Here is a 27,996-nt window from a genome sequence, read left to right as displayed (position 1 = left end):
TGCATGGTTGTGGTGAGGATGCTCTGGAACTCTTCTCTTAACTTGAGAGAACATGACCCCAATGACTTCACATTCATAGGAGTTCTGCATGCTTGTAGTCATGTTGGACTGGGGAAAGAGGGGAGGAAGCTCTTTGATAGAACGATAATCAACTTCAGGCTAGCTCCTAAAGTTGAACAGTATGGATGTATGGTAGATCTCCTTGGTCGAGCTGAACTTCTTGCAGAGGCACTCGAAATTATCAATAGCATGCCTATCAAGCCTAACACCATTGTTTGGGGGGCACTACTTGCTGCCTGCAAGCTTCATAGAAATTCAAGTTTAGGGGAATTGGTGGCAAGAGAGCTTCTTGAGATGGAACCCGATAATTGTGGTTACAATGTACTGTTATCAAACATCTATGCAGCTGGTGAGAAGAGCCATGAAAGACACAGGAATTAAGAAAGCACCCGGTGTCAATGGGAAACACAAATACTTTGTAACTTGTAGTTAAATTGGACAGCTGGAAAATGCAATACTCAGCCTCAAGAATCAGAAAGATAAAAGGCAAAAAGGACTTTATGTTTTGGTACATATCATATTGTTGAAAGGTTTACCAATCAAAATTCACCTTCTTATTAGCTAGTTTGCTATGTAATTAGGAAGGACTTGAATCCAAAAGAACTTATGTCAATAATATGATGGCTATGGGTGTTACATGGTCTTTCTGAGAGTTGAAAGTAGCCTGATGTGTCTGAACCATTATCGTTGTGATGAAAGTAGGCTGCCAAGGAGAGTAAACTCTTCATAAACGCCTGCCTACTACTATCTAATGATGGTTACTACTATTACCTGAGGATGACGATGAATATTCTGATTTTTCTTAAACACCTTCATAAGGGTGACAAAAAGTTAAAAGTTGACTAGCAGAGATGCTAACCAAGTAAAAGGTTGGACCACACATCCTAATTAAAAATCACAAATCATAGTCTATGCACATGGTCTAAACAAGAGTTTTTGAGGAACAATCTTATGGTTGTTTCGAAAACAAAATTCTTATCAAGAAGCTCCATGCATTGATGTGTCCCGCTTTCAGAATCAATTGGCAATGAAACAAGAAGTCTAACAGAAACTTCCCAATAGTGAAGATAAGTATATCAAGGACATAACTAAGTAATTAGTTTCAGATATAAGTTTACTAAACTTCAGGTTTTACTTTATTCTCCCTGAATTCCTTTAAAGCAGGGGACATGGCAGAAGGACTTCGACACCATCAAATAGTTACTAACAATAGATTGCAAAAAGGAAATGGATTGATGTTAAAGTCAGCCTTGCACTGAACAGCAATATAGTGAGCCCAATTTCTAAGGAGGAAGTGTAGACTGTTGGTGTATGATGTCTTATATTCTGTCGCAGTTTAATCCAGGAAGTACTGGTGCAGCACCTAGACAGGCAGGACGGCGGTTTCTTTCTCTGTAATGCAAGCAATACTGAGAGGTGTGAGGACGAGCGTTGTAACCCTATTCTCCATTGATAGTGAAGCAGGATCTCATCTCACCGGGGACGTAGGCAACCTTGCCGAACCTTGTAAAATCCGTGTGCATTGTTTGTTTTGTTTTTCCATTATATTCTGCATCGTTTTAGGGTTGCGTTTCTACAAATTGGTATCAGAGCTCTAGGTTTCCGTTTTCTAAGGTTTACTATCACGATGGCAGGGAAGGGATCGAATGTCAAGTATGACATCGAGAGGTTTAATGGGAAGAACAATTTCACCCTCTGGCGTCAAAGGATGAAGGATCTTCTGATACAGCAGGGTTTGGCGAAAACGTTGTTGGGGAAGTCGAAGAAACCTGTAAAAGTTACTGACGAAGATTGGGAAGAGATGGAGGAAAAGGCGGTAAGTGCTATTCGATTAAATCTTTCTGATGATGCCCTACAATATGTTGTGGGTATCGAATCTGCACCGCAGTTATGGGCGAAACTTGAAAGCATCTACATGACGAAGTCCTTAACGAACAAGTTGTTCGTGAAGAAGCAATTGTATTCTCTACAGATGGAGGAAGGTACGGATCTATTAGAGCATCTTAACATGTTCAATCAGATCGTAAATAAACTTGCAAACCTAGAGGTTAAGATCGAGGATGAAGACAAGGCATTACTATTGCTGTCGTCGCTCCCAAAATCATATGATCACCTAGTAACGAATCTCTTGTACGGGAAGGAGACCCTTGAGATGGATGAAGTCGCAGCTGCCCTCATGTCCAATGATACAAAGAAGAAGGCCAATAGTACAAAATCTCAAGGAGAAGGTTTTTTCAGAGGTGACAAGGAGCAGGAAAGAGGAAGATCAAATCAGAAGGGATCTGGGAAGAGTCGATCGAAATCAAAAGGGGCAACAACAAAGGTCTCTTGTTACTATTGCAAGAAGGAAGGTCATCTGAAGAGAGAGTGCTTGAAGAGGAAGGTAGACTTAAAGAAAAAAGGTGTAGATAAGACATTCGAGGAAGCTAGCGTGGCTGACAGTTCAGATGGAGATGATGGAGATGTACTCTTTATATCATCAGGTAAGAATCAACCTTCTGATTCTTGGATTTTAGATTCTGGATGTTCATATCACATGTGTCCACATAAGGATTGGTTTGATACATATCAACCATATAATGGTGGGTCTGTCCTAATATGCAAGACCATTGGGATAGGCACTATCAAAATCAAGATGTTTGATGGGATAGTAAGAACCTTAGCAGATGTGAGACATGTACCAGAATTAAGGAAAAACTTAATATCTTTGGGGGCACTTGACTCAAATGGCTACAAGTACATAGCAGAAAGTGGAGTTCTCAAAGTTATTAAGGGTGTAATGGTTGTCATGAAGGGACAGCTAGCAAGAAACCTATACAGACTCATAGGGAGCACAGTTATAGGTGGAGCATCTGTGACTATAGATGCAGTATTTGATACAGATGATACCTATATGTGGCATATGCGGTTAGGGCATATGGGAGAAAGAGGATTGATGGAACTTCATAAAAGGAAAATGTTGAAGGGAGTAAAAACTTGTAAACTGAACTTCTGCAAGTATTGTGTGTTCGAAAAATAGTGCAAGGTTAGTTTCAAAACTGCAAAACAGAAGAGTAAAGGGATGCTTGATTATGTACACAGTGATGTATGGGGTCCTTCAACAATAAAATCTAAAGGTGGGGCAGAATACTTCGTGACATTTGTTGATGATTACTCAAGGAAAGTCTGGATCTACTTCATGAAGCATAAAAGTGAGGTGTTCACTAAATTTAAGGAATGGAAGGCTGAGGTAGAAAGGAAGACAGGAAAGAAAATTAAATACTTGAGAACAGATAATGGAGGAGAGTACACATACAAACCGTTTCTAGAATTGTGCAAAGCTGAAGGGATTACACGTCACTTCACGGTTTCAAAGACACCACGACACAATGGTGTAGCTGAAAGGATGAACAGAACACTTCTAGAAAGAGCTTAGAGTATGAGGCTAAATGCAGGGTTGAGCAAGAGATTTTGGGCAGAAGCAGTGAACATGGCATGTTTCCTCATTAATAGGTCTCCATCAAAGGTGATTGATTGTAAAATTCCTGAAGAGGTATGGATAGGAAAATCAGTAGATTATTCTATTCTAAAAATATTTGGTTATCTAGCCTATGCGCATGTTGAGAGTGAGCAGCGTTCCAAGTAAGACTCAAAGTCTAAATAATGTATCTTTCTTGGTTTTAAGAAAGGTGTAAAGGGATTCAAGTTATGGGATCCAAGTTCACAGAAAGTTATGGTTAGCAGAGACGTTGTGTTTGATGAGTCTCATATAGTGAAGTCAAATTACAATTCACAAGCAGTTAATGAAAATAAAGAAGGTTCTACTATGCAAGTGGAGTTAGGTGAGTTAGAAACAACAAGAGAGAATGAGTCATCAAGTGACTTACCAGGACAACAAGAAGCAGTAGAAGTTCCCTATACTGTGGCAAAGGGTAAAGGGAAGCGTACTCACAAAGCACCTATGAGATACAGGTTTGAGGACATGGTTGCCTATGCCCTCACTGTAGGTACAGGTGATCCATCTTCCTACCATGATGCTTTGAGTGATGCACAACATGATAAATGGATGATAGCTATGATGGAGGAAATAGAATCTTTACAGAAGAACAAGACTTGGGAGATTGTGGAAAAACCCAAGGGAAGAAAAATCATTGGGTGTAAATGGGTCTTTCGTAAGAAAGAGGCAACATCTGAGAAGGAGCGGGAAAGGTATAAGGCCAGACTTGTAGCCAACGGCTATGCACAGAAGGAGGGGATAGACTACAATGAAATATTCTCTCCGGTGGTGAAACACACTTCGATCAGGGTATTACTTGCTTTGGTGGCCATGTATGACTTAGGGTTTGAACAACTTGATGTGAAAACTGCATTTCTTCATGGTGACTTGGAAGAACAGATTTACATGGAACAACCTGAAGGTTTCAAGGTGCAGGGAAAGGAAGACCATGTTTGTTTGCTTAAGATGTCCCTTTATGGCCTTAAGCAATCTCCTAGGCAGTGGTACAAGCGTTTTGATTCCCACATAATGAAGATTAGCTACACAAGAAGTGAGTATGATAGTGTTTATTATAAAGTATCAAGTGATAATTCCATTATTTTGTTGATGCTTTATGTTGATGACATGTTCATTGCTGCAAAGAACAGACATGATATAGTCTCTTTGATGTCTTTGTTGAGTGTTGAATTTGAGATGAAGGATCTTGGTGCCGCTAAGAAGATCCTTGGCATGGAAATCCTTAGAGATAGAAATGCAGGTAAACTTTGGGTAACTCAGAAGAGGTATATTGAAAAGGTGCTAGAGCGTTTCAATATGGAAAATGCTAAGCCGGTTAGCACTCCGTTAGCTGGCCACTTCAAGTTATCTGAAAGGGAATGCCCTACAACACATGAGGAGGTGGAGCAGATGTCTCAAGTCCCTTATGCTAGCGCAATTGGGAGTCTCATGTATGCTATGATTTGTAGCAGGCCGGATTTGTCTCATGCAGTCAGTGTTGTTAGCAGATACATGAGTAATCCAGGGAAGGAGCATTGGAATGCAATTAAGTGGATCTTCAGATATTTGAGCAAGACTAAAGATATAGGTGTTATGTTCAGTGGCAAGGGAAGTTCTACAGAATTGGCAGGCTATGTTGATTCTGACTATGCTGGTGATTTAGACAAGAGGAGGTCTACTACAGGGTATGTGTTTACATTAGCTGGTGGACCTATATCATGGAGGGCAATGCTTCAGTCTACAATTGCATTGTCCACTACAGAGGCAGAGTACATGGCAGCAGTTGAGGCTGCCAAGGAAGGAGTCTGGTTGGCTGGACTAGTTCGTGAGTTGGGGTTGGAGCAAGGAGGTGTAGTGTTACATTGTGACAGTCAGAGTGCCATACATCTTGCAAAGAATCAGGTGTTTCATGCAAGGACAAAGCATATTGATGTGAGATTTCACAAGATCAAGGAGCTTGTGTCAGAAGGCAGTATTCACTTGAGAAAAATTCATACAGATCTCAATCCTGCAGATATGTTTACAAAGCCAGTTACTACAGAGAAGTTCGAGTCCTGTTTGGACTTGATTAATATTACTCATTGTTGAAGATGAGGGACGCACCAAACAGGTGCGGGTTTGTACCTCTAATGAGGTACAATGATGAAGACGTCTACAAGTTATCTTTACAGGAGGCTCGACAGAATTCAAGTTAAGGTGGAGATTGTTGGTGTATGATGTCTTGTATTCCGTCGCAGTTTAATCCAGGGAGTACTGGTGCAGCACCTAGACAGGCAGGACGGCGGTCCCGCTAGCTGTAACCCTATTCTCTATTGATAGTGAAGCAGGATCTCATCTCACCGGGGACCTAGGCAACCTTTCCGAACCTCGTAAAATCCGTGTGCATTGTTTGTTTTGTTTTTCCATTATCTTCTGCATCGTTTTAGGGTTGCGTTTCTACATAGACCAATTCAACAAAAAATAGCTTTAATAGGAAACCCTTTTTTCTCTTGGGATAACCTAGTAAAGACTCTGTCACCACCTCATCATGAATTTGATTATAAGAGAAAATTTTCAAACTCCTTATGGGTCTCTTATTTTTAGTGCAAAAATCATGAAACCTTGCATGCATCCATAGGATATCCCATTTGAATCAACAACAACAGTCAATTCAAAATTCTTCATATGTCCCCTAAATCTCAGATTAGCATAGGATAAGTCTAGATTTGACTGGGCTAGAAATCAATGTCAAAATCATCAGTTCAGCTTGTTTGAAGTGTTGATAGATATGAGAAGAGAGAAAGAGAAGCAGAAAAGAAGTACCATCCAGTCAATTATAAGGCAAAGGGCGCCCAATCCTTGCCAACAAGCTTAGCTCTCTAGTAGTAGAGATCACATGAGGTTGGGTAAGAGGCGCATATCTCAGCAATTGATAACCCAACAATCATGGTGAAGTCATGGTGAAAAGATCAGCAATCAACCACCCATAAGTCATAACAACAAGGCCACCATATGTAAGCCCAAGGATTAAAGTATCGGTATCGATCGCCGTATTGGTCGACCAAAATTAAGATACGTATCGGAGGGTATCGTATCGTATCGGAGATACGCTAAGATACGCTAAAGATACATACATAAATGGATATAAAATACCTTTTTAAACACTTTTGCATTAAAAATTTATTTAAAAAAAACTATTGATAACATGTACTATGCATAAACACTAAATTGAGGGTATCGTACTAAGAATTCAAGGTTTGTAGTTCTCCCATAAATGTAAAATCCTTGTTCAAAACCTTGATTTCCACTTTAGTTAGAGAGAAATATGACTGGCAGCAACTTTGAAACAAAAACACCTCAAAAATCGTGTTTTTTGAAAAAATACCCATCTTGGCCATTATATGGCCGTAGCGCACTGTATCGGTACATACCGATACTCACCGATATGTACTGATCGATACATACCGATATTCACTGACATGTACTAATACTCATCGATATGTATCAATCGATACATACAAATACTCACCGATATGTACTGATAGATACCAAAAAGTATATTTCACCTTGATTTTATATTTTTCATAGAGTATCAGTACGTATCGATAGTGTATTGGTACGTATCGATAGTGTATTGGTATATATCGATATGTATCATAGGATATATATCGATACGAAAGGATTTTAAAAATTTCATGTATCGTATCGGTGTGTATCATATCGATCGGCTAAATTTAAGATACCTATCGGAGGGTATCGTATCGGTATCAGAGATACTTTAAACCATGTGTAAGCCCAATATTGTAAAGGGTAGTTATCCCTGTAAGCACTGATATAATAAAAAGTGAGAACTTAAAAATTCAAAATCACCCTGAAAATTCGTATAAGAACCATGAACTATAATTACACCAAAAAGGGAAATCAACAAAACTCCCATGATTCATCCACTCATAATGAAATGGGCATTGAACAAAAGCAAAAAAGGAAAATAAACACACGAGAAGGGGAGTTCAAAATGGTTACAAGAGATCACGCTTCAGGTCCTGCTTGTAACCAAGTTGTTGCAGACGTGTAATGCCTGTATCCAAACAAGCATCGTTGTTGTGAACTCGAGAAGGGAGGTCTCCCTCTTCACGTCTCTGATCCTTCTGTATATCCGAATGATATAGATCAATCCAGAAGTAAACAATCCCAAACAAGAAAGCTGTCTTGCTTGTAAAAGGAAGAGACTTGAACCAAAAAATAATTGGGATGAGGAGTGAGGATCACTTGAAAAATAACTCATATGCCAAAATTCAAACTTCTACATGCTTAGCAAGAAAAAACCAGTTGTAGAGAGGAAGCTCTGATATTGATAATGAAGGATAACCACATTTCCGTAGACGCACGATTTAGGGCGATGGAGGTACAGTCAGAATGAAGTTATCGACGAGACAGAATGAAATGTAAAAACAGAATGAGACTGTATTCTTTACTTCTTAGGAAGTATTACATTGGGATCGTATTTCGCTCGAAATAAAGTGAGTTATGTAGTATGGGGTATAAAATTAATAAATGAGTGAGATTTGTTGATGTCAATCCGACGGATGAAATTACTCCCGATCATCAATACGGTTAGCTACAGTGCCGACCATAAAACTTTTGTATATATATATATATATATATATATCTATTAGGAGGGCTAAATGATTTAAACAAACATGTCTATGCTGTTTTCTTGGTAGTAGAAGAATATTTTGAAGGGTAATATACCTATAAAAGCTATTCACTTCCATCTTATTCAAAAGCTAAACCATCACTCTATTTCTCCATTTCAGTTTTATCTTTTATTTTAACTGTCTTAAAAGAAATGTCTCTCCAATCTTCTTTTGTTGCCTTTTCAATTGAAAACACAAAGATCATTCGCCCAATGGCTAATTTCCATCCTAGCTTTTGGAGTGATCTCTTCATCACAAATGTCCCCAGTGATCAGGATATGGTATTTAGTTGGTCTTTTTATTTATTTATTTTTTTTGGGGGGGGGGTGTTGGGGTTGGATACTTAATACCATTGTATTAAGATCAAATGGTAAATCTAATGGTTGAATACTTACTACATGGTTAGATACATCATATATCAAATTCAAATTCCCCCTCGGTTGTACTTTAGATCCATCTCAATTTCAAGATTTTCAATGATCAGTTATCGTATGGACAATTCTGTTTAGATTAAAACTTGACATGTACAGGGGACCTTTGTTTGAGATTTTAAATGTAACCGCAAGCGTACGGATTAGTGTAGCCATGGGTCGAACTCAGGGAGAGTAGCCACTTTATTTTTTTTCTTTTAATAATGCGAAAGTGAACCTATTAATGGTTGTGATCTAATTCTAACTACCGTCCTAAACATATGTATCTAAAATAACATCCTAACCATTCGTCATCTAAGAATTTAAAGACGCAAGCCAAGCAATTAAAATTAAATAAATAAAAAACTCAAAATAAACAACCCAACCAATTAAAAAAATAATAATAAACGAAAAAAATGCTGAAATAAAAATAAAGTAAAAGAAAGGGAATAAAGCTAAAGAGAGACTCACAAGTAGGTTTCTCTACTTAGCTAGAGGGATGCATCATAATATGAGCTTCCCTACTTGACCAGAGAGGTCACTCTTACAAGGGTTATTCTACTTGGCCTTCAAAAAAATGAGACAATTAAAATAAAAGCAATAAATTGATGGTTCTATGGCTAGGAGGGGCAAAGCCAACACATACATTAGCCATGAACCTTGGGGGAAAGGGATAGCAATAATGTAATGACTGAAATTAAAATCCTCAATTAAGAAATAAATGGTAGTCAGAAGAGGGAATGAGAGGGGGGAGAGAAGATTACTGAAGGAGCTTACTTACTTGAATCAATGCTTGAACTTGAAAGCTTGGGTGATTTGAGATACTACCAGTACTAAAAATCAGATCTAGAATAAACCAAATTTGAAATTTCTAGTACTAGAGAAAACAAATCTTGAAAAAAAAAAAAAAAATACTCCACAGCTTGTGATCTTGTCACCTAGATCTAAACCTAGAACTATAACTTTAAAATTTACAACTCAATTGCATCAATCATAAACATAAAAGGCTGAATAAGAATAAAAGAGTGCTTGTATTAATTGACATAAAAAACTATTACAAAAGTGATGAAAGCAAAAATAAAGAAGAACTAAAACTAAAGAGAGAGAGAAGAAAACTAAGCATAAACTAGAAAATAAACTAAGGAGAATAATAATAAATAGGAGGGGGAGGTAGGGGCTTTTATAGGGCTTTTGTCTTGTCTCCTTCCTTCTACAAGTCTTGTTTAAGAAAAGAAAAAAAAATAAATTAAATTAAATCTTGGTAAAAATCATCATTCTCTGAGATATTGTGTGAGAAAAGAGAGAATCTGTTTCCAAAATAAAAAAATTATATTATTTCCTTGCAATATTAACTAATATCTTGCAATCTTGATTAAATCAGAACGGACTCTCTGCATAGCATCTTCAAGATCTTGTGAGGTGGCAAGGAGAGAGGATGTAGTATCAATGAGTGGGTCCCACCTTTGGACTGGTTCTTGATTCACTTTAAGTACTTTCTCTTGTAGACTTGGAAACTAAAAAAAAAAAATAATAAGAAAAATAAAAGTAATACTATCCAAAGTGGGGCAAAATATACATTTATATCCCTAAGATTGCACACATTATTGTGTTCATCAAACTCCCCCATACTTGACTTTTGCTCGTCCTCGAGCAAAACAAATAAATAAAGAAATGAAAGAAAAAACCTAAGTCACTTTTGTAGGAATCACGGTTGTATTTAACACGTGCAACAAGCCTTTAAACCTCTAAGTTACCCTAGTGGACAAGTTGTGTCTTGTGGGTGTTTGCAGTGAATATACACCCAAAATTCAAATTAACTTGAAAAATTACCATTTAAAGTTTCCAATAACTACAAAACACACCCTTTTTCAATTAGAACACATCAACCGAGGAACCCCCACACTTGAACTTTAATACTCCATCTAGATTTAGGAACAATCACAAATCACAAATAGGGACGACCCATGTATCTTCTAAAGTACGATTAATCCTAAGGCAAACCACATTGTAAGGTAGAGATCATGAACTAGGGTTTTGGAGCGTTAACCAATCATAAACAAGGCACAATGGTATCTTTTTTTTTTTTTTTTAAGTAGAGATCTCATTCTACTCCACTGCATTTGGCCTGAATAACATGGTGGAGCAAACACCAAAAACCCAAGTTACTAAGTAGCTTCGCTTTATGCATATGCCAACAAAGACAGTGATGCTAAGTTCTTTTCGAAAGTATTCCTTCCTAAGAGGTTTGATCAAAACACCCCGCTTCATGAGGCACAGTATTCTGTCTAGCTCCTAGAAATTCTACACTTACTTTCTACTTTTTGAACAATTTTCACTTTCTTTACATATCCATATCATATATTTTTATATCATGCCAAGAATATGGTCTCAACTCCTAACCTAAGAATAAGGACACCAACTAATAAATGGTCCTACACCTTAAGACAAATATCTCTAAATCATTTAAGTGAGGTCTCACTTCAAGACATATATTCATTATCATCCTCCCAATAGGGATTATAGTACCAAGATGGGTCCTAGATCTCTTTTTTTTTTTTTTTTTTTTTTTAGGGTGTGTATAAAGCATCGGAAAACTCTTAAAAGTAACCTCAAGTTCTAACAGTCAAACCCTCCCCCATACTTAAATTATGCAATGTCTTCAATGTAAAAAAAGAAAAAAAAAATGATAAGACAATAGAACAAGAAGGACAAAGGAGAGAAAATTATCAAATTGAATCAAATATCATCATAAAGAGGCTCATGGAGAATCATGACCTCTGCATCATGCATTGAAGGCAATTCAAGGAATGGCTTCAAACGGTGCCCATTAACTTTAAAGATTTTCTGAGTGGATGGATTCATAACCTCTATGACACCATGGGAGAATACTGTTTGCACAAGATAAGGACCTTCCCACCAAGAATGAAGTTTTTCTGGAAAGATATGCAATCTAGAATTATACAGCAAAACTTTATCACCAGGCATAAAAGATTTCCTAATAAGGTGCCTATCGTGAAAAGCTTTAGTCTTTTCCTTGAAAATTTTTGCACTATCATAGGCATCATTTTACAATTCCTCCAACTTAGATAGTTGGAGATCTCTATGCGCTCCTGTGGTAGGCAAATCAAAATTAAATTTCTTAATCGCCCAAAAGGCACAATGTTCTAACTCAACAGAAATGTGGCAGGCTTTCCCGTATACCAAACGGTATGGGGATTGACTAAGTATGGTCTTGTAAGCAGTCCTATACGCCCACAAAGCATCCAACAGACGGTTAGACCAGTCCTTTCGATTTTGGTTAACTGTCTTCTCTAGAATTTGCTTGATCTATCTGTTGGACACTTCTACCTGCCCACTGGTTTGGGGGTGGTATGGGGTAGCCAACTTGTGGGTAATCCCATACTTCTTCACTATGACCTCAAAAGGCTTATTACAAAAGTGTTTTCCCTTATCACTAATGATAGCTTTAGGGGTACTAAATCGGGAAAAAATGTTTTCCCTTAAAAATTGAATGACCACCTTATGGTCATTGGTCTTACAAGCATGAGCCTCAATCTATTTGGATACATAGTCCACAACCAACAAAATATATTCATATCCACATGACTTATGGAAAGGGCTCATAAAATCTATTCCCCAAACATCAAAAACCTCAACCACGAGGATTGGGTTGAGAGGCATCATGTTCATTTTACTGATTTTTTCTAAAGACTGACAAGAAGGACAAGCCTTACAATAAGCAAAGGAGTCTTTGAAGAGACTGAGCCAATAAAATCTACATTGCAATACCTTAGCTGCAGTCTTATTAGGCCCAAAATAGCCGCCACAAGCCTGATCATGGCAAAAGGAAAGAATAGAATGGTGCTCATGATCAGAGATACATCTCCAGATAATTTGGTCAGGGCATGATTTAAAAAGGTAAGGATCATCCCAAAAGAAATACTTAACCTGTGAGTGAAAACGGTACTTCTCTTGGGAAGACAAATGATCTGGAATCTTGTTTGTAACTAAAAAATTTACAATATCTACAAACCAAGGTTCACTAGATGCTGCAAAGAGTTTCTCATCGCAAAAATACTCGTTAACTAGAGTATTCACAGTAAAAGAATTAGGTAACTAGGACAAATGGTCTGCAACCAAATTTTCACTGTCTTTCTTATCCTTAATTTCTGAGTCAAATTCCTGCAAAAGCAAAACCCATCTGATAAGACGTGCTTTGGCATCCTTTTTCTAAATAAGATATCTGATAGCTGCATGGTCAGTATAAATAATTACATGAGAACTTATCAGATATGCACGAAACTTTTTTAATGCAAATACAATAGCTAAAAATTCTTTTTCAGTTGTATAGTTCAGTTATGCATTATTGAGAGTTCTACTGACATAATAGATAACACGAGGAAGTTTATCAACTCTTTGCCATAATACTGCCCCTATAGCAAGATTAGATGCATCACACATTAATTCAAAGGGTTCAATCTATAAGGGAGCTTAAATAATAGGGGTTGTAGTCAACACCTACTTTAATTTCTCAAAGCACATGAGGCATTCAATAGAAAATTCGAAGGGTTGCTCTTTAGTCAAAAGATTGGTGAAAGGTCTAACCATGTGACTGAAGTTCTTGATGAACCGATGATAGAACCCTGCATGACCTAAGAAGGAACGAACGTCCTTAATTGACTTGGGTGGTGGTAAATTAGAAATTAATTCCACCTTAGCTTTATCGACCTTGATTCCTTCTTTGGAAATGACATGACCCAACACTATACCCTGTGTGACCATGAAATGACATTTCTCCCAATTAAGGACTAAATTAGTCGCTTTGCATCGTTTGAGTATTAAAGAAAGATGATGCAAAAAATTAGAAAATGAGGAGCCATGGATAGAAAAATCATCCATAAATACTTCTAAAAAATGCTCCACCATATCAGAGAAAATGCTCATCATGCATCTTTAAAACGTTGCAGGGGTATTACAAAGCCCAAAAGGCATACGTCGATAAGTAAAGGTTCCATAGGTGCATGTAAAGGTGGTCTTGTGTTGGTCATCTAAGGCAATGGGAATCTAGTTATAGCCAGAATAACCATCAAGGAAACAATAATACTCATATCCAACTAACCGCTCTAATATTTGATTAATGAAAGGCAAAGGAAAGTGGTCTTTCCAAGTTGCCACATTTAACTTCCTATAGTCAATGCACACACGCCATCCTGTTTGGACATGGGTAGGGATTAACTCATTTTCAATATTTTGGACTACTGTGACCCTTGACTTTTTTGGCACCATGTATACTGGACTTACCCACTCGCTATCAAAAATAAGGTAGATAATACCATGATCCAAGCACTTTAGGATCTCTTTCTTGATAGCTTCTTGCATCATAGGATTAGCCCTTCTTTGTGGTTCTCTAGAAGGTTTTGAATCCTCCATGAGGTGAATATGATGTTGAACGATTGAGGGGCAAATTCCTATAATATCTGACATGGTCCAACCTAGGGCTTCCTTGTTTTATTTTAAAACTTTGATCAAATATTCCTCTTGACTTGAAGTTAAATCTGAGGCGATAGTAACTGGTAGAGTTTGATCTTCTCCTAAGACAGCATACCTTAAGTTAGAGGGCAACTCTTTCAAATCAAGCTTAGGAGACTCAACAATTGAGGGTCTAGGAAGAAAATTTGATAGAGGACCAATGGGCTCCATGGGTGTATGAAGGCTCCAAACATCGGAGAAGAAATTTTCAGTATCATCCTCTAATTCTTCCATACACTCTTAGAATTCTGAATCAAAGTCAGTGTCAAAAGTTTGAACAATATCATCAGAAAAATCCTCAAGCATATTGATATCTTCATCAATATCATCAGAAGAAATTATGGGTTGCTTGCCCAACTTATACATGTTGAACTTCATAGTGTGGTTGTCAAAAGATATCCTTAGTAGACCATTCCAGCAATTGATTAATGCATTGCTGGTAGCCAGAAATGGTCTTCCAAGAATAATAGGGATCTTATCCTTAGTGGTGAAGGGTTTGGTGTCCAAAACAATAAAATCGACTGGAAAAATAAATTTTTTTACCTTAAGTAGGACATCTTCGACCATCCCTTTCAAAATCTTGACAGAACGATCGACCAACTGGAGAGTTGTCCCAGTAGTTTTTAAATCTCCTAATCCAAGTTGTTGATAAATATAATAAGGTAGAAAGTTCACACTTGCACTAAGGTCAAGTAAGGCATGATCAATACGAGTGTTGCCAATGACACAAGAGATGGTGGGACACTCGGGATCCTTATACTTGGCTGTTATAGGTTGTGTGACCATTAAACTGATATTAGCTGCTAAAAACACCTTTTTGGGCATGACCATTAAACTGATATTAGCTGCTAAAAACACCTTTTTGGGCATACTTATAGTACGCTTGTGAGTGCATAAGTCTTTGAGGACTTTGGCATAGGCTGGGATTTGAGTTATGACATCCAAAAGAGGGATGTTTACCTCTACCTTCTTGAATACTTCTAAAATTTTTTCCATTGAAGTTGTCTTCTTCTTATTCATCAAACAGTTAGGATAGGAGACAGGAGGAACATAAACACTGTCAGAAGTTCTCTCATTAATAGATTTATTTTTTATGGCTTCCACCAAATCATCCTTAATCTCTTCAGGTCCATCTAACGAACTTAGAATGGGAGGCACAGTAGTAACCTCGATAGTCGGAGTGTCTATAGAAAGGTCAGATAGTGGAGAATGAGTGGTACCATTCCGTAGATACTCTCGGTCATTCCGTAGGGCATATACCGCATTACACTGGTTGGAGGGCCCTTGGTGTTGTTGATTCTATACAACATTGAGCTGAGGAGCAGGTAGCCCTTGTGGAGTCAGCACCTGATGTCTAGGATTCAGCTCTGGCTGACTAGGCAATTTTTCTTTCTCCTTCTCATACATGATTATGACAAGTTTGGTGAGTTGCCTCTCCACATTATTATAGCTTGTCATGAGAAGGGTCATGCTTTTCTCTAGCTCACTAATTCTTGCCACCTCTCCAGTGGATATAAACCCCGGGGGTTGTTGATAAGGTGCATGGAGAGGGGGCCTAACAAAATTTGACTGAAGACCTAGATTAGGCCAAGGGAAATAATTAGGTAGTAGTGGAAAATTGGGCCTCTGAGGACTAGGCTGCCCTTGGTTGTGAAAGTTGGATGGACCTCCTTGATTCCCTTGGCTCCATGAAAAATTAGGGTGATTTCTCCACCCTGGATTATAAATGTTGCTAAACGGGTTGTTCGGGTAAAGTGCATTAACACTTTCATTGCCCCCAAAACTGTTGGGGCATTCTTCCTTTACATGTCCAGGGGAGTGACACCAATTACACATAGAGACCTGATTTTGGACTTGGTGGACTGGGGCATGTGCTTTAGGGATAAGGGCTTCTATTCTCTTAATGAGGCTATCTAAATGGGCCTCTTTGGCTACTATCCCATCGACATAGTATCCTTTACTTCATATAGTTCTTTCACTTTCCCAAGTAGACTCTCAATCTCTTGTCTTTTCAGCTAGGTCAACCAAAAAGTTTCATGCTTCATTTTCGTCCGCATAACCTGTGAAACTTGTAGGACACATAAACTCTAACATCTACTTGGTATGGTAGTCTATCACTTCATAAATTATTTGGCAAAGATGTCATTTGTCAATCCCATGATGGGGACACTCTTGGAGAAGGTCTTGGAACCTTTCCATGAGTTTAGAAAATGACTCTTGAGGTTTTTGTCGAAACTGCATGATCTCGCTCTTAAGTATGTTTATTTTATGCAAGGAAAATTTTTTTCTTAAGAACGCTACTGTAAACAGATCCTATGTGGTAATGGAATTAGTTGGCAGCTTATATAATCATCTTTTTGCTCCATCCTTGAGCGAAAAGGTAATGCATCTAAGTTTAACAGCATCATCACTGAGCTGTTGTATCTTAATGAGGACACAAACTTCCTCAAATTCTCTGTGGGATAACATAGTGATGAATTGAGTTTTAAGCTCATAATTGTTCCCTGTGGCAACTGGTAATCTAATACAAGAAGGTTGGGCTGCCCTGGTTGGGTAGAATCTATCCTTTAAAGTAGGCTTATGTTATTCTGCCATTCTTAAAATAGGTACTCTTACTAAACAATTGGTAGAATCACGGATCCACACACTCATGCAACAGAAAACTACCCACAACTAGAGTAAGATAAGCACAAAAGAAAGGAAAGAAAAAACTCTTTTTTTTTTTATTGTTATTTTTTTTTTGGCTTTTTGGGAGCTTATCGGCAGGGATCCGGGGTTGCTCAGGTCAATTCCTGAGGTATTGCTACAAGGTGAAACCTGTCTTTATCATACTGTGAGGCATGGCGACCTCCACTGATACAACTATTATTGCAAGTTGATATTCTTAGGAATTCAATAAAAGAAAAAACAAAACAAAACAAATAAAGCACTCCGATTTACCAAAAGAAAGCGAAAAATAACATGGAACTGTCTCTCCGGCAATGGCGCTAAAAAATTATTTGAGATTTTAAATGTAACTGCAAGCGTACGGATCAGTGTAGCTACGGGTCGAACTCAAGGAGAGCAGCCACTTTATTTTTTTTATTTTAATAATGCGAAAGTGAACCTATTAATGGTTGTGATCTAATTCTAATTACCGTCCTAAACATATGTATCTAAAATAATGTCCTAACCATTCGTCATCTAAAAATTTAAAGATGCAAGCCATGCAATTAAAATTAAATAAATAAATAACTAAAAATAAACAACCCACGCAATTAAAAAAAACAATAAAGGAAAAAATACTGAAATAAAAATAAAGTAAAAGAAAGGGGATAAAGCTAAAGAGAGACTCACAAGTAGGTTTCTCTACTTAGCCCAATGGATGCATCATAATATGAGCTTCCCTACTTGACCAGAGAATCACTTTTACAATGGTTACTTTACTTGGCTTTAGGAAAAAGGAGACAATTAAAATAAAAGTAATAAATTGATGGTTCTATAGCTAGGAGGGGCAAAACCAACACATACATTAACCGTGAACCTTGGGGGAAAGAGATAGCAATAATGTAACAATTGAAATTAAAATCCTAAATTAAGAAAGAAAGGGTAGTCAGAAGAGGGAATGAGAGGGAAGAGAGAAGATTACTGAAGGAGCCTACTTACTTGAATCAATGCTTGAACTTGAAAGCTTGGGTGATTTGAGATACTATCAGTACTAAAAACCAGATCTGGAATAAACCAAATCTGAAATTTTTAGTACTAGAGAAAACAAATCTTGAAAAAAAAAGAAAAAAAGATGTTCCACGGCTCGTGATCTTGTCACCTAGATCTAAGCCTAGAACTATAACTTTAAAAATTACAATTCAATTGCATAAATCATAAACATAAAAGGCTGAATAAGAATGTTTGCATTAATTGACATAAAAAACTATTACAAAAGTAATGAAAGCAAAAAATAAAGAAGAACTAAAACTAAAGAGAGTGAGAGAGGGAGAGAGAGAAGAAAACTAAAGATAAACTAGAAAATAAACTAAGGGGAATAATAATAAATAGGAGTGGGGAGGAAGGGGCTTTTATAGGACTTTTGTCTTGCCTCCTTCCTTCTATAAGTCTTGTTTATGAAAAGAAAAAAAATTAAATTAAATTAAATCTTGGTAAAAATCCCCATTCTCTGAGATATTGTGTGAGAAAAGAGAGAATCTGTTTCCAAAATTAACAAATTCTATTCTTTCATTGCAATATTAACCAATATCTTACAATCTTGATTAAATCAGAACGGACTCTCTGCATAGCAACTTTAAGATCTTGTGAGGTGGCAAGGAGAGAGAATAATCTTCAAGATTTTGTAGGAGAGAAGATATAGTATCAATGAGTGGGTCCCACCTTTGGACTGGTTCTTAATTCACTATAAACACTTTGTCTTGTAGACTTGAAAATTAAAAAAAAAAAACAAGAAAAATAAAATTAGTACTATCCAAAGTGGGGCAAAATGTACACTTATATCCCTAAGATTTCACACATTATTATGCTCATCAACCTTAATTAGGACCTATCTACGTACATACCCCCAAAATTTGAGAACAATCCAATATGCCATGTTATAAAAGTAGGCACCCGACTATGGATTGGTGACGTGGAATCCAAGGAAAGAAACCCTTCTCTTATTATTTTATTTCAAAATTGCAATTTTTAGTTACCAAGAAAGGGGAGCCTCACCAAAAAAAAAAAAGTGAGAGTTGAGATGAAGCCCTTACCAATTTGCTAATGAATATCCGATAGCTTCTAGTGTTCTTAGTGGTGGAGATCAATGGTTGGGGCCGATTGTGGCTTCTAGCTAGTTTTCTAAGGTGTGATGGATGCACCCCGTCCCCTTTCTTTGTAAATCCTGCCCTTTTGCCAGTTAGGAAATCATACTTTTATTTTTGTACATAGATCACTTGGCGGGGGTGTTTCTTGCCTTCTCTCAACTAGAGAGAGAGAGAGAGAGAGACACCACACAATACATGATTCAAATTGTTATTTAGGTCTCATTATCTTAAAACATTGATTAAATTCAAGAGAAAGAACGATGTCTGTTTAGTGTTCCCCATGTCCAGACACAGGTGGGGGTGAAAAGACCCAACTGCCCTTGCCTAGTAGTTATTATCATGCCGAGCTATGTTTAGGTGTAGAGGGCATGGGCAAGGCAATGTTCCTTTGCCCATTAAATTCAATCGTTAAACATAAATTATACTTGTAAACATCAAAACTTAATCTATATTTACCCAAGGTTTAATTGTTGAAGCTATAAATCACAATATAAACCACCTTTATGCTTTGTTATTCAAACTTCATGCAGATAAAAAGGACCTCTCCTCTTTTCTGCAACAATGAAAATTTAATTATTATTATTATTATTATTATTATTATTATTATTATTATTATTATTATTACTTTATTTGGATACAATAAATAACTTAAGTAACTTAGCTATTAATACGGATTCAACCCAGAAAAAACTTAAAAATTGTTCCAATCAAATTGTCCAAAGTTGGGAACAATCATCGTAGAATCTGATTCAAATTGACCAATATGATTTCAATTTTTGAAACAAAGTCTAAGGTGACTATGAAAAAAAAAAATCTTGTTATGTATTGATGCTTTGAGTCGAAGTAATTAACCATGGGTTGAAAAAGACTGAGACGATTGATTTCTTGTAGGTTTATCTCTTGGATGACTTTACGTCTCTACTCATGTTGAATCATAAGATTCAATTTTCTTTATGGCTACATTTCAATGGGACAAATAAATAAATAAATAAAAATTAATCGGACAAATGGAAAATAGATTTGTGAAGTCTGAGAACTCAGAATATTTACTGACTTTCAATAACCACATCAGGAAAAACAAACAAGTCCTTATTTGGCAATGTTGAAATTTCAAATAACCAAAATTTCCGTGAATGGATACAAAAGTTGTTAATTCATTTTCAATTTAAGACAAGTTTTGAGATTCATAAGTCAATACAGAGTGTTGAATGTGCATTAGCTCTATAGATGTAATACAAACCCCAGAAGAAGAAACTATACAAATATCTTGTCATGTCTGGTGCTTTGAGTTGAAGTGTTCGGCCATGGGTTGAAAAAGACTCAGATGATGATTTCTTGTCATGTTTGTCCCTCGGATGACTCCACTCATGTTGAATCATATCTACCAAAAATAAAAAAGAATTTTTTTCCTTCTTTAGCTACATTCCAATAGGACAAATGGAAAATAGATTTTCTTACTAGAAAAAAAATGTAAAATAGAATTATGAGGTTTGGGAAATCCGAATATGGAAAAAAGAACTATTTTATTCAATTCCACGTTCGAAATGCATTATGTTACTCTTCTTTGCTTCAGCATTGCTCATTTGATCAGATAGTTACAGACATCCATAGGTAAGGGTGTCAATTCGGAATCTAATCCAAAAACCGAATCCAGTTCTAGACTGAATAACCTGAATCGAATCCAACCCATTATAATATGGTTAAATCCTTGATCTAAAATAAGTATTTATAATTCGGTTTGGTTCGGATTTGGATTTATACCAAGAACCGGTGAATCTAACCAAAACCAAACTGAATAACTTAATGTCACTTTTTCCTCTTTAACTAAAACTTGACGTAACTTATATGGAAACTGACATAATTAATCACCTAAATGATAAATCGTCTTCTAGAGTTATAATATAGTCCAATTGTAAAACCCTATTTTTTTTTGTTTTTGTTGCCTTGGGACTCATGAATCGTGAGTTAAATAATCTACTTAGCTATAACTCTTTAAGTTTGAAGTATTATGTTCTTCCTCTTCTCACAATTATTGGCATAGCAGAGACTCTTTGTTTTAGACAAAGTTGCAATTGAAAGCATCCCTTCTTCCTTCTTTCACGAATTTCAGTGGTCAATCGGTCAATTCTTCTCAACAACATTACAGTAGGTCGGTTTTTCCATCTCCTACAACGTTGCACTTGTTTGATTTTCAATATCCAATAGCATTGCAACTTTTTGTATGAGCTTTCTTATCTTTCTGATGTGTTTGTGTTTTTTCTTGAAACGGAACTTGGAAATTATTGTTCTTTATTTATAGATATAATGTTGGTACTCATCCAATCTCACGTTTGAGACAAATCTCAATGAGCCATTGAGCTAGGGACCTTTGTCCCTTATTGCATGTTCCCGAATAGGAACCAGAATCAAACCGGAACCGGATAGATATGGTACGAGTACCAATTTTCAGAACCAAAACGGGACTTGATCCAATTCTGGATCACACTAACAGTCTTTGGAACCAAAACCGAAACCAGACCGAATACCTGGTTCCGGACCAATTGACACCCTTATCCATAGGGTGTCATAAGGGTGTCAATCGGTGAATCATATATTTTCAATAGGTTGTCAATCGGTCGGTTTTTTTTTTTTTTTTTTAACTAGTATTAAATATCTGTTATATTTACGTTACATTGTCTCTGTCCATTATCCCTACTATTAGGGACAGGTTTACAAGCTAGATTGAAAATGAAATCCATGGCTGGTCTGGTTTTGATCCAATTTGAATCGGTTTTAGCGTGAGAATGGTAAAACTGAAATCAAACCAATAAGAAAATATGCCTTTGGATTGGTTCTGGTTTTGGTTCAGCTTTGTTTCTAGCATCGGTTTGTAATCGGGTTGATTTTGGTCTGGTTTGTGTTCAGTTTTACCATGCACATTTATACAAAATTATGCAATAACCTGATTTCTTATGAGTTTTGAGTTGGTTTCGGTTTCTCACAGTTTTATTTTGATTTCAGTCTGGGTATAGTGCTGGTTTCTGTTTGATTTCCACTGCAGTTCAGTCTGGTTTTGGGGTCATCATGTCTCAACCCGGAATCAGCCCAATAAGACTTTGGTTTGATTTGATCTAGGTTTTCTGGTTTGGTCTGACCGATTTTATTGGTTCAAGCTAGGTTTTGACACATCATCACTATTAGCTGCTGATCACCATAATATTCACGAATTGCTAGTCAAATGTAAACATCTCACTAACTAAATCTGCCATTAAACCGTCTTTAATCATTGAATTTTTAACCACTTTTCTTAGTTTTAATCACAGCAAGCAGCTAGTGACTTTCTGCATGCACATGGTTCAAGCTCAAACTAAACCTAGCACACAGCATGTCTCGGGTCTCGGGTCTCCGGGTCCATCTACCAAGGTCGGTAATACACACCCGAGTGGCTTCAAGGGCACATGAAAAAGCAATACAAATACTCCACACTTTTTGTATATTGGGTAAAGAAAAAGGTATCCCATTAAGTGCTGATTATAAGATGACAGGAAATACCAATGATGCATGCATTTTGGGACTTCTCATGGGCGTAAAGCAGGCAAGCGATGTAGGATGGCAACTTAGGGAGATTTGGAGCAACTCAAATGAATTGGAAAATTATTTTTGGGTTATTTACTGCGCCACCCCCTGGAGAATGCTACAATTATAAGAACACCCCCTCTATTTTACCAAATTAGACTCAAACCCCCTACCATAAGTTACTGTTAAGTCAACAGTTAAAATGACTGTTATACCCTTTTCACTAAAACTCATTTTAACCCAATTCCTCTTCACCCTTGCCTATTTCAACTATAGAGAGAGAGAGAGAGAGAGAGAGAGAGAGAGAGAGAGAGAGAGAGAGAGAGAGAGAGAGAGAGAGAGAGAGAGAGAAGTTGATTTTGGTGGTAGAGTAGCAATCCACCATTGTTTTTTATTCAAAACTTATGGGAGAGGAGGGTTTTGGGTGTGAGAGTGTATGGATAAAAAAGAATTGCAGAAAGTAAGTTCCAACTAATTCTTCTCAACCAATGATGTGGTAGCAAGATCTTGCTTTTTGGGTGACCAAGATCATTTTATACCACACGAAACTCTTATAATGATGTAATTTCTTTCTTATTTGTGTGATGGACTTAGTTTTCTTTTCTCTATAAAAAAAGGAATGTGAACCACATCTCCGCTAACAACCCCTCTCCTCTCCCCTTGTGTGAAGAATATTCTAAAGGCCAATATAACTATAAAAGCTGGTCACATTTCGTTCATAGTTGCACCTACTTCAGTTCCATCTTAGTCAAAGCTAGACCATCAACTCTTTTTCTCCATTTCATTTTTATGTTTTATTTTAGCAGTCTTTAAAGAAATGTCTCTCCAATCTTCTATTGCTGCCTCTTCAAATGAAAACTCAAAGATCATTCGCCCGTTAGCTAATTTCCATCGTAGCATTTGGAGTGATCGTTTCATAAAAAGTGCCCCTGGTGATCAGGATATGGTAATTAGTTGGTTATTGATTTATTTTTAAATTCTTTGGCTGGATACTTAATACCACTATATGAGCAACGTATTAAGGGTAGGCCCCTATTATTGCCGCTTATGTTTTCTTAAGAGGAATTTTTTTTTTTTTTTTTTTGGATGGAATCTTAAGCTGAATTTTGAAACAATGTTTTGTAGAAGACGAATGAAGCTTATTCCCTTGAACAAGTTGAAGAATTGAAAGAAGTGAGGAGGATGCTAGTGGCTCATGCTAATGAGTCTTTAAAGAAACTGAGCTTGATTGATTCATTGCAAAGGGTTGGTGTGGCATATCACTTTGAAGGAGAGATGGAGAAGGCAATGGAGCAGATATATGATGCCCCAAATCATGGTTTTGACGATAATAATAACCTTTATACCGTGGCTCTGCGGTTTCGCTTACTGAGACAACAAGGGTATAATGTCCCTTGTGGTAAGTCCCTAGCTAGCTTATAACTCAATCTTATTTGGTCTTACTATGTTGGTGTCTATATGGTCATGATCTTGGGAAAGGCTGGGCACACTGTGTCTATATCTTTCTTCCCCCCTTGAAATGACCCTTGGCCCTCTTGTATGATGCCCCACCCACGCCTCCATTGGTGTTTTCTACTAGCTTACCAGACCTTGGCATCCATTCCCCACCCCAAAACACTATGGCAACCCCTTCCCCATAAAAGATCCTAAATACCACCTATTTGACAGAGTTCTCGTAATACCTCACTCCAACACCCGAAACTGCGCACGAGCGTCAGAGGGAACCCTCCCCTTTTTACTATTATCTTTTGGTCACCTTTTGGTTGGTGCTGAATTGCAGAGGTTTTCAACAAATTCAAGAGCAGCGATGGTAAGTTCAAGGAAGACCTCACCGAAGATGTGAGTGGGATGCTATGCTTATACGAAGCAACACATTGGAGGGTACATGGAGAAGATATTCTAGATGAAGCCTTGGAGTTCACAACCGCTAGACTTAATTCCATAGTCACAAATGATCATCCTCTTGCAACACAAGTGATGCATGCGTTGAAACAATCCCTCCGCAACAGCCCACCAAGGATTGAAGCTAGGCACTACATCTCGGCTTACCAAGAAGACAAGACAAAGAATGAATCTCTTCTTAAGTTTGCAAAAATAGATTTCAATTTACTACAGGCCATCCACCAACAGGAGCTAACCCAACTCTCAAAGTAGGGTTTTAGAAAATTTCTTTTAACGTGCAAAACTAGATTCCAATATACTCATTAATTAATGATATTCATACCTGAAAATAATTGCAGATGGTGGAAAGAATTAGGGTTAGCATCAAAGCTACCTTATGCTAGAGACCGACTTGTGGAGTCATATTTTTTTGTAGTGGGAATATATTTTGAACCTCATTATGCTCTTGGAAGAAAGATTGTAACAAAAGTTACTGCCCTGCTTACTATTATTGATGATACCTATGATGCCTATGGTACCCTTGAAGAACTCCAACTCTTTACAGATGCGATTGAGAGGTTTGATGATATATGCCCGCATCTTCTCTTAACTATTGTCATTTCGTATGGATCCATGTAGCCGACCCCATTAAGTTGGGATAAGGCTGAGTTTGTTGTTATTAAATTTTCAGGTGGGATCTTAGCGCCATCAATCGACTCCCTAAATACATGAAGGTGCTCTACTCGGCAATCTTAGATGTTTACAATGAAATTGAGGAAGATTTCAGAAAGGATGGACAATCTTATCGTATTAACTATGCAAAAAAAGTGGTGTGTGTCATCAATAACTCTACTACTGGGTCATTCTTTTATTTGTTAATTTCTCTTTTCAAAGCTGATCAGTTTTTACAAATACATAAAGTAGACAATTCAAATTTTAAATGTTAAAATTTTAAAATTCTAATCACTAGTTGGGTTTGTTTGGTTTTATTATATATTTCAGATGAAAATACAAATTAGAGCTTACTTCATGGAGGCCAAATGGTTTAATGAAGGATATACTCCAACATTCGAAGAGTATATGCAAACTGCATCAATTAGCATTCCATGTCTCAGTCTAATAGTCACTTCCTTGGTTGGCATGAGAGGAGATGTTGTGACAAAGGAAACCTTTGATTGGGCAATGAATGAATCTAATAAGCTTGTCAAGGGTATAAACTTAATTGGGAGGCTTTTGGATGATATGACGTCCCACAAGGTAAATAAAATTAAAAAAAAAAATTGTCCTAAAAATGGGTATCCTGGCCTTACTAGTCCCGCGGGTCTTTACAAACCCTATAATCTCATGGATCGAGTCATACCAGGTTGAAAGAGAACCATTAACTTTCACTGAAAGTAGTCAAAGCACTAAACACCCCTTATTAATGGCCCTAAGGAAATAAGAGGAGTCAAACTCAAAACCACATAATTCCTGAGACGAAGGTCTTTGCCAACTCCATTGCCCTCTTGGGGTTTAAATTAATTATTTTCCTTACATAGAACACACACTGCACAGTAGTTATATAAAGCTAGCTTCCCAAACACGTATTCTAACACAATAAGAAAATTTGAATATTTGAAGTTTGAGCAAGAGAGAGGGCATATTTGTTCGGCTGTGGAGTGCTACATGAAGCAATATGATATCATCTCAGAGCAAGGGGTATATGATGAATTTAAGAGGAGTAGCAGAAGCATATAAAGTTGTAAATGAAGCATGCATGAAACCGACCACTGTGCCAACACCAGTACTGTTACTTTGTGTCAACTTTCTTCGTATAACTGATTTCATCTACAACTACAAGTATAAAGATGGTTTTACTCTTCCCCATGAAGTGTTGAAGGAGACCATCACCTCATTGTTTGTAGATCCAATACCCATGTAGCACTGGGCTTATTGCATGGAGTAGTAGTACTAGTAATGACAACTCCTGTGCAGCACCATCCAGAAGGGACCCTTCACTGAAAGAGTGTGAATTGCTTTGCTTGATCAGCTGGGCTTTATTAATGGAGACACCTGCAATGATGAATACTTTATTAATAAGTGCAAAATGGAGTCTGTTGTAACAAGATTATCTACTTCTATATCTTTTGAATTTGTACTCTTATCTCCAATGAATAAATGTGTTATGTTCATCAAACTTCTATTTCTTTCGTACTTACTAGAACATTGCAACTTATTGTAATCTCTCTCTCTCTCTCTCTCTCTCTCTCTCTCTCACACACACACACATTCGATGTCTGGAGGATCCGACCATGATGCTTCTCTAGGCAGCCCAGCCGCTCGCTACGGATCAGTGTAGCTACGGGTCGAACTCAGGGAAAGCAGCCACTTTATTTATTTTTTCTTTTAATAATGCGAAAGTCAACCTATTAATGGTTGTGATCTAATTCTAATTACCGTCCTAAACATATGTATCTAAAATAACGTCCTAACCATTCGTCATCTAAGAATTTAAAGACGCAAGCCATGCAATTAAAATTAAATAAATAAATAACTAAAAATAAACAACCCTCGCAATTACAAAAAAAACAATAAAGGAAAAGAATACTGAAATAAAAATAAAGTAAAAGAAAGGGGATAAAGCTAAAGAGAGACTCACAAGTAGGTTTCTCTACTTAGCCCGATGGATGCATCATAATATAAACTTTCCTACTTGACTAGAGAGTCACTTTTATAATGGTTACTCTACTTGGCTCGAAGAAAAATGAGGCAATTAAAATAAAAGTAATAAATTGATGGTTCAATGGCTAGGAAGGGCAAAGCCAACACATACACATTAACCATGAACCTTGGGGGAAAGGGATAGCAACAATGTAACGATTGAAATTAAAATCCCAAATTAAGAAAGAAAGGGTAGTCAGAAGAGGGAATGAGAGGGGGGAAAGAAAATTACTAAAGGAGCCTACTTACTTGAATCAATGCTTAAACTTGAAAGCTTGGGTGATTTGAGATACTACCAGTACTAAAACCAGATCTGGAATAAACCAAATCTGAAATTTCTAGTACTAAAGAAAACAAATCTTGAAAAAAAAAATTGAATTTGAAAAAAAATATATATATATGTTCCACGGCTCGTGATCTTGTCACCTAGATCTAAGCCTAGAACTATAACTTTAAAAATTACATTTCAATTGCATAAATCATAAACATAAAAGGCTGAATAAGAATGTTTGCATTAATTGACATAAAAAACTATTACAAAAGTGATTAAAGCAAAAATAAAGAAGAACTAAAACTAAAGAGAGTGAGAGAGGGAGAGAGAGAAGAAAACTAAGCATAAACTAGAAAATAAACTAAGGGGAATAATAATAAATAGGAGGGGGGGAGAAGGGGCTTTTATAGGACTTTTGTCTTGCCTCCTTCCTTCTACAAGTCTTGTTTAAGAAAAGAAAAAAATTTAATTTAATTTAATCTTGGTAAAAATCCTCATTCTCTGAGATATTGTGTGGGAAAAGAGAGAATCTGTTTCCAAAATTAACAAATTCTATTCTTTCCTTGCAATATTAATCATTATCTTACAATCTTGATTAAATCAGAACGGACTCTCTGCATAGCATCTTCAAGATCTTGTGAGGTGGCAAGGA

At 36.9% G+C, this 27,996-nt stretch overlaps 1 protein-coding gene across 1 annotated transcript; it reads left to right on the top strand.

Annotated features, from left to right (window-relative positions):
* The first annotated feature begins 3 nt into the window (after positions 1-3).
* Positions 4-26,294, top strand: LOC122089650 ((-)-germacrene D synthase-like). Its single transcript, XM_042659364.1, has 8 exons — positions 4-409; positions 23,299-23,438; positions 23,618-23,891; positions 24,273-24,642; positions 24,733-24,951; positions 25,065-25,203; positions 25,376-25,630; positions 26,064-26,294. Exons 1-8 carry the CDS (start codon positions 4-6, stop codon positions 26,292-26,294), a joined length of 2,034 nt encoding a protein of 677 aa, XP_042515298.1.
* The last annotated feature ends 1,702 nt before the right edge of the window (positions 26,295-27,996 follow it).

The sequence above is a fragment of the Macadamia integrifolia genome, chromosome 9, assembly GCF_013358625.1.
Source record: "Macadamia integrifolia cultivar HAES 741 chromosome 9, SCU_Mint_v3, whole genome shotgun sequence".
NCBI lineage: Eukaryota > Viridiplantae > Streptophyta > Magnoliopsida > Proteales > Proteaceae > Macadamia > Macadamia integrifolia.
Note: the sequence above shows the minus strand (reverse complement) of the source record. Positions and strands in the feature narration are given on the sequence as shown.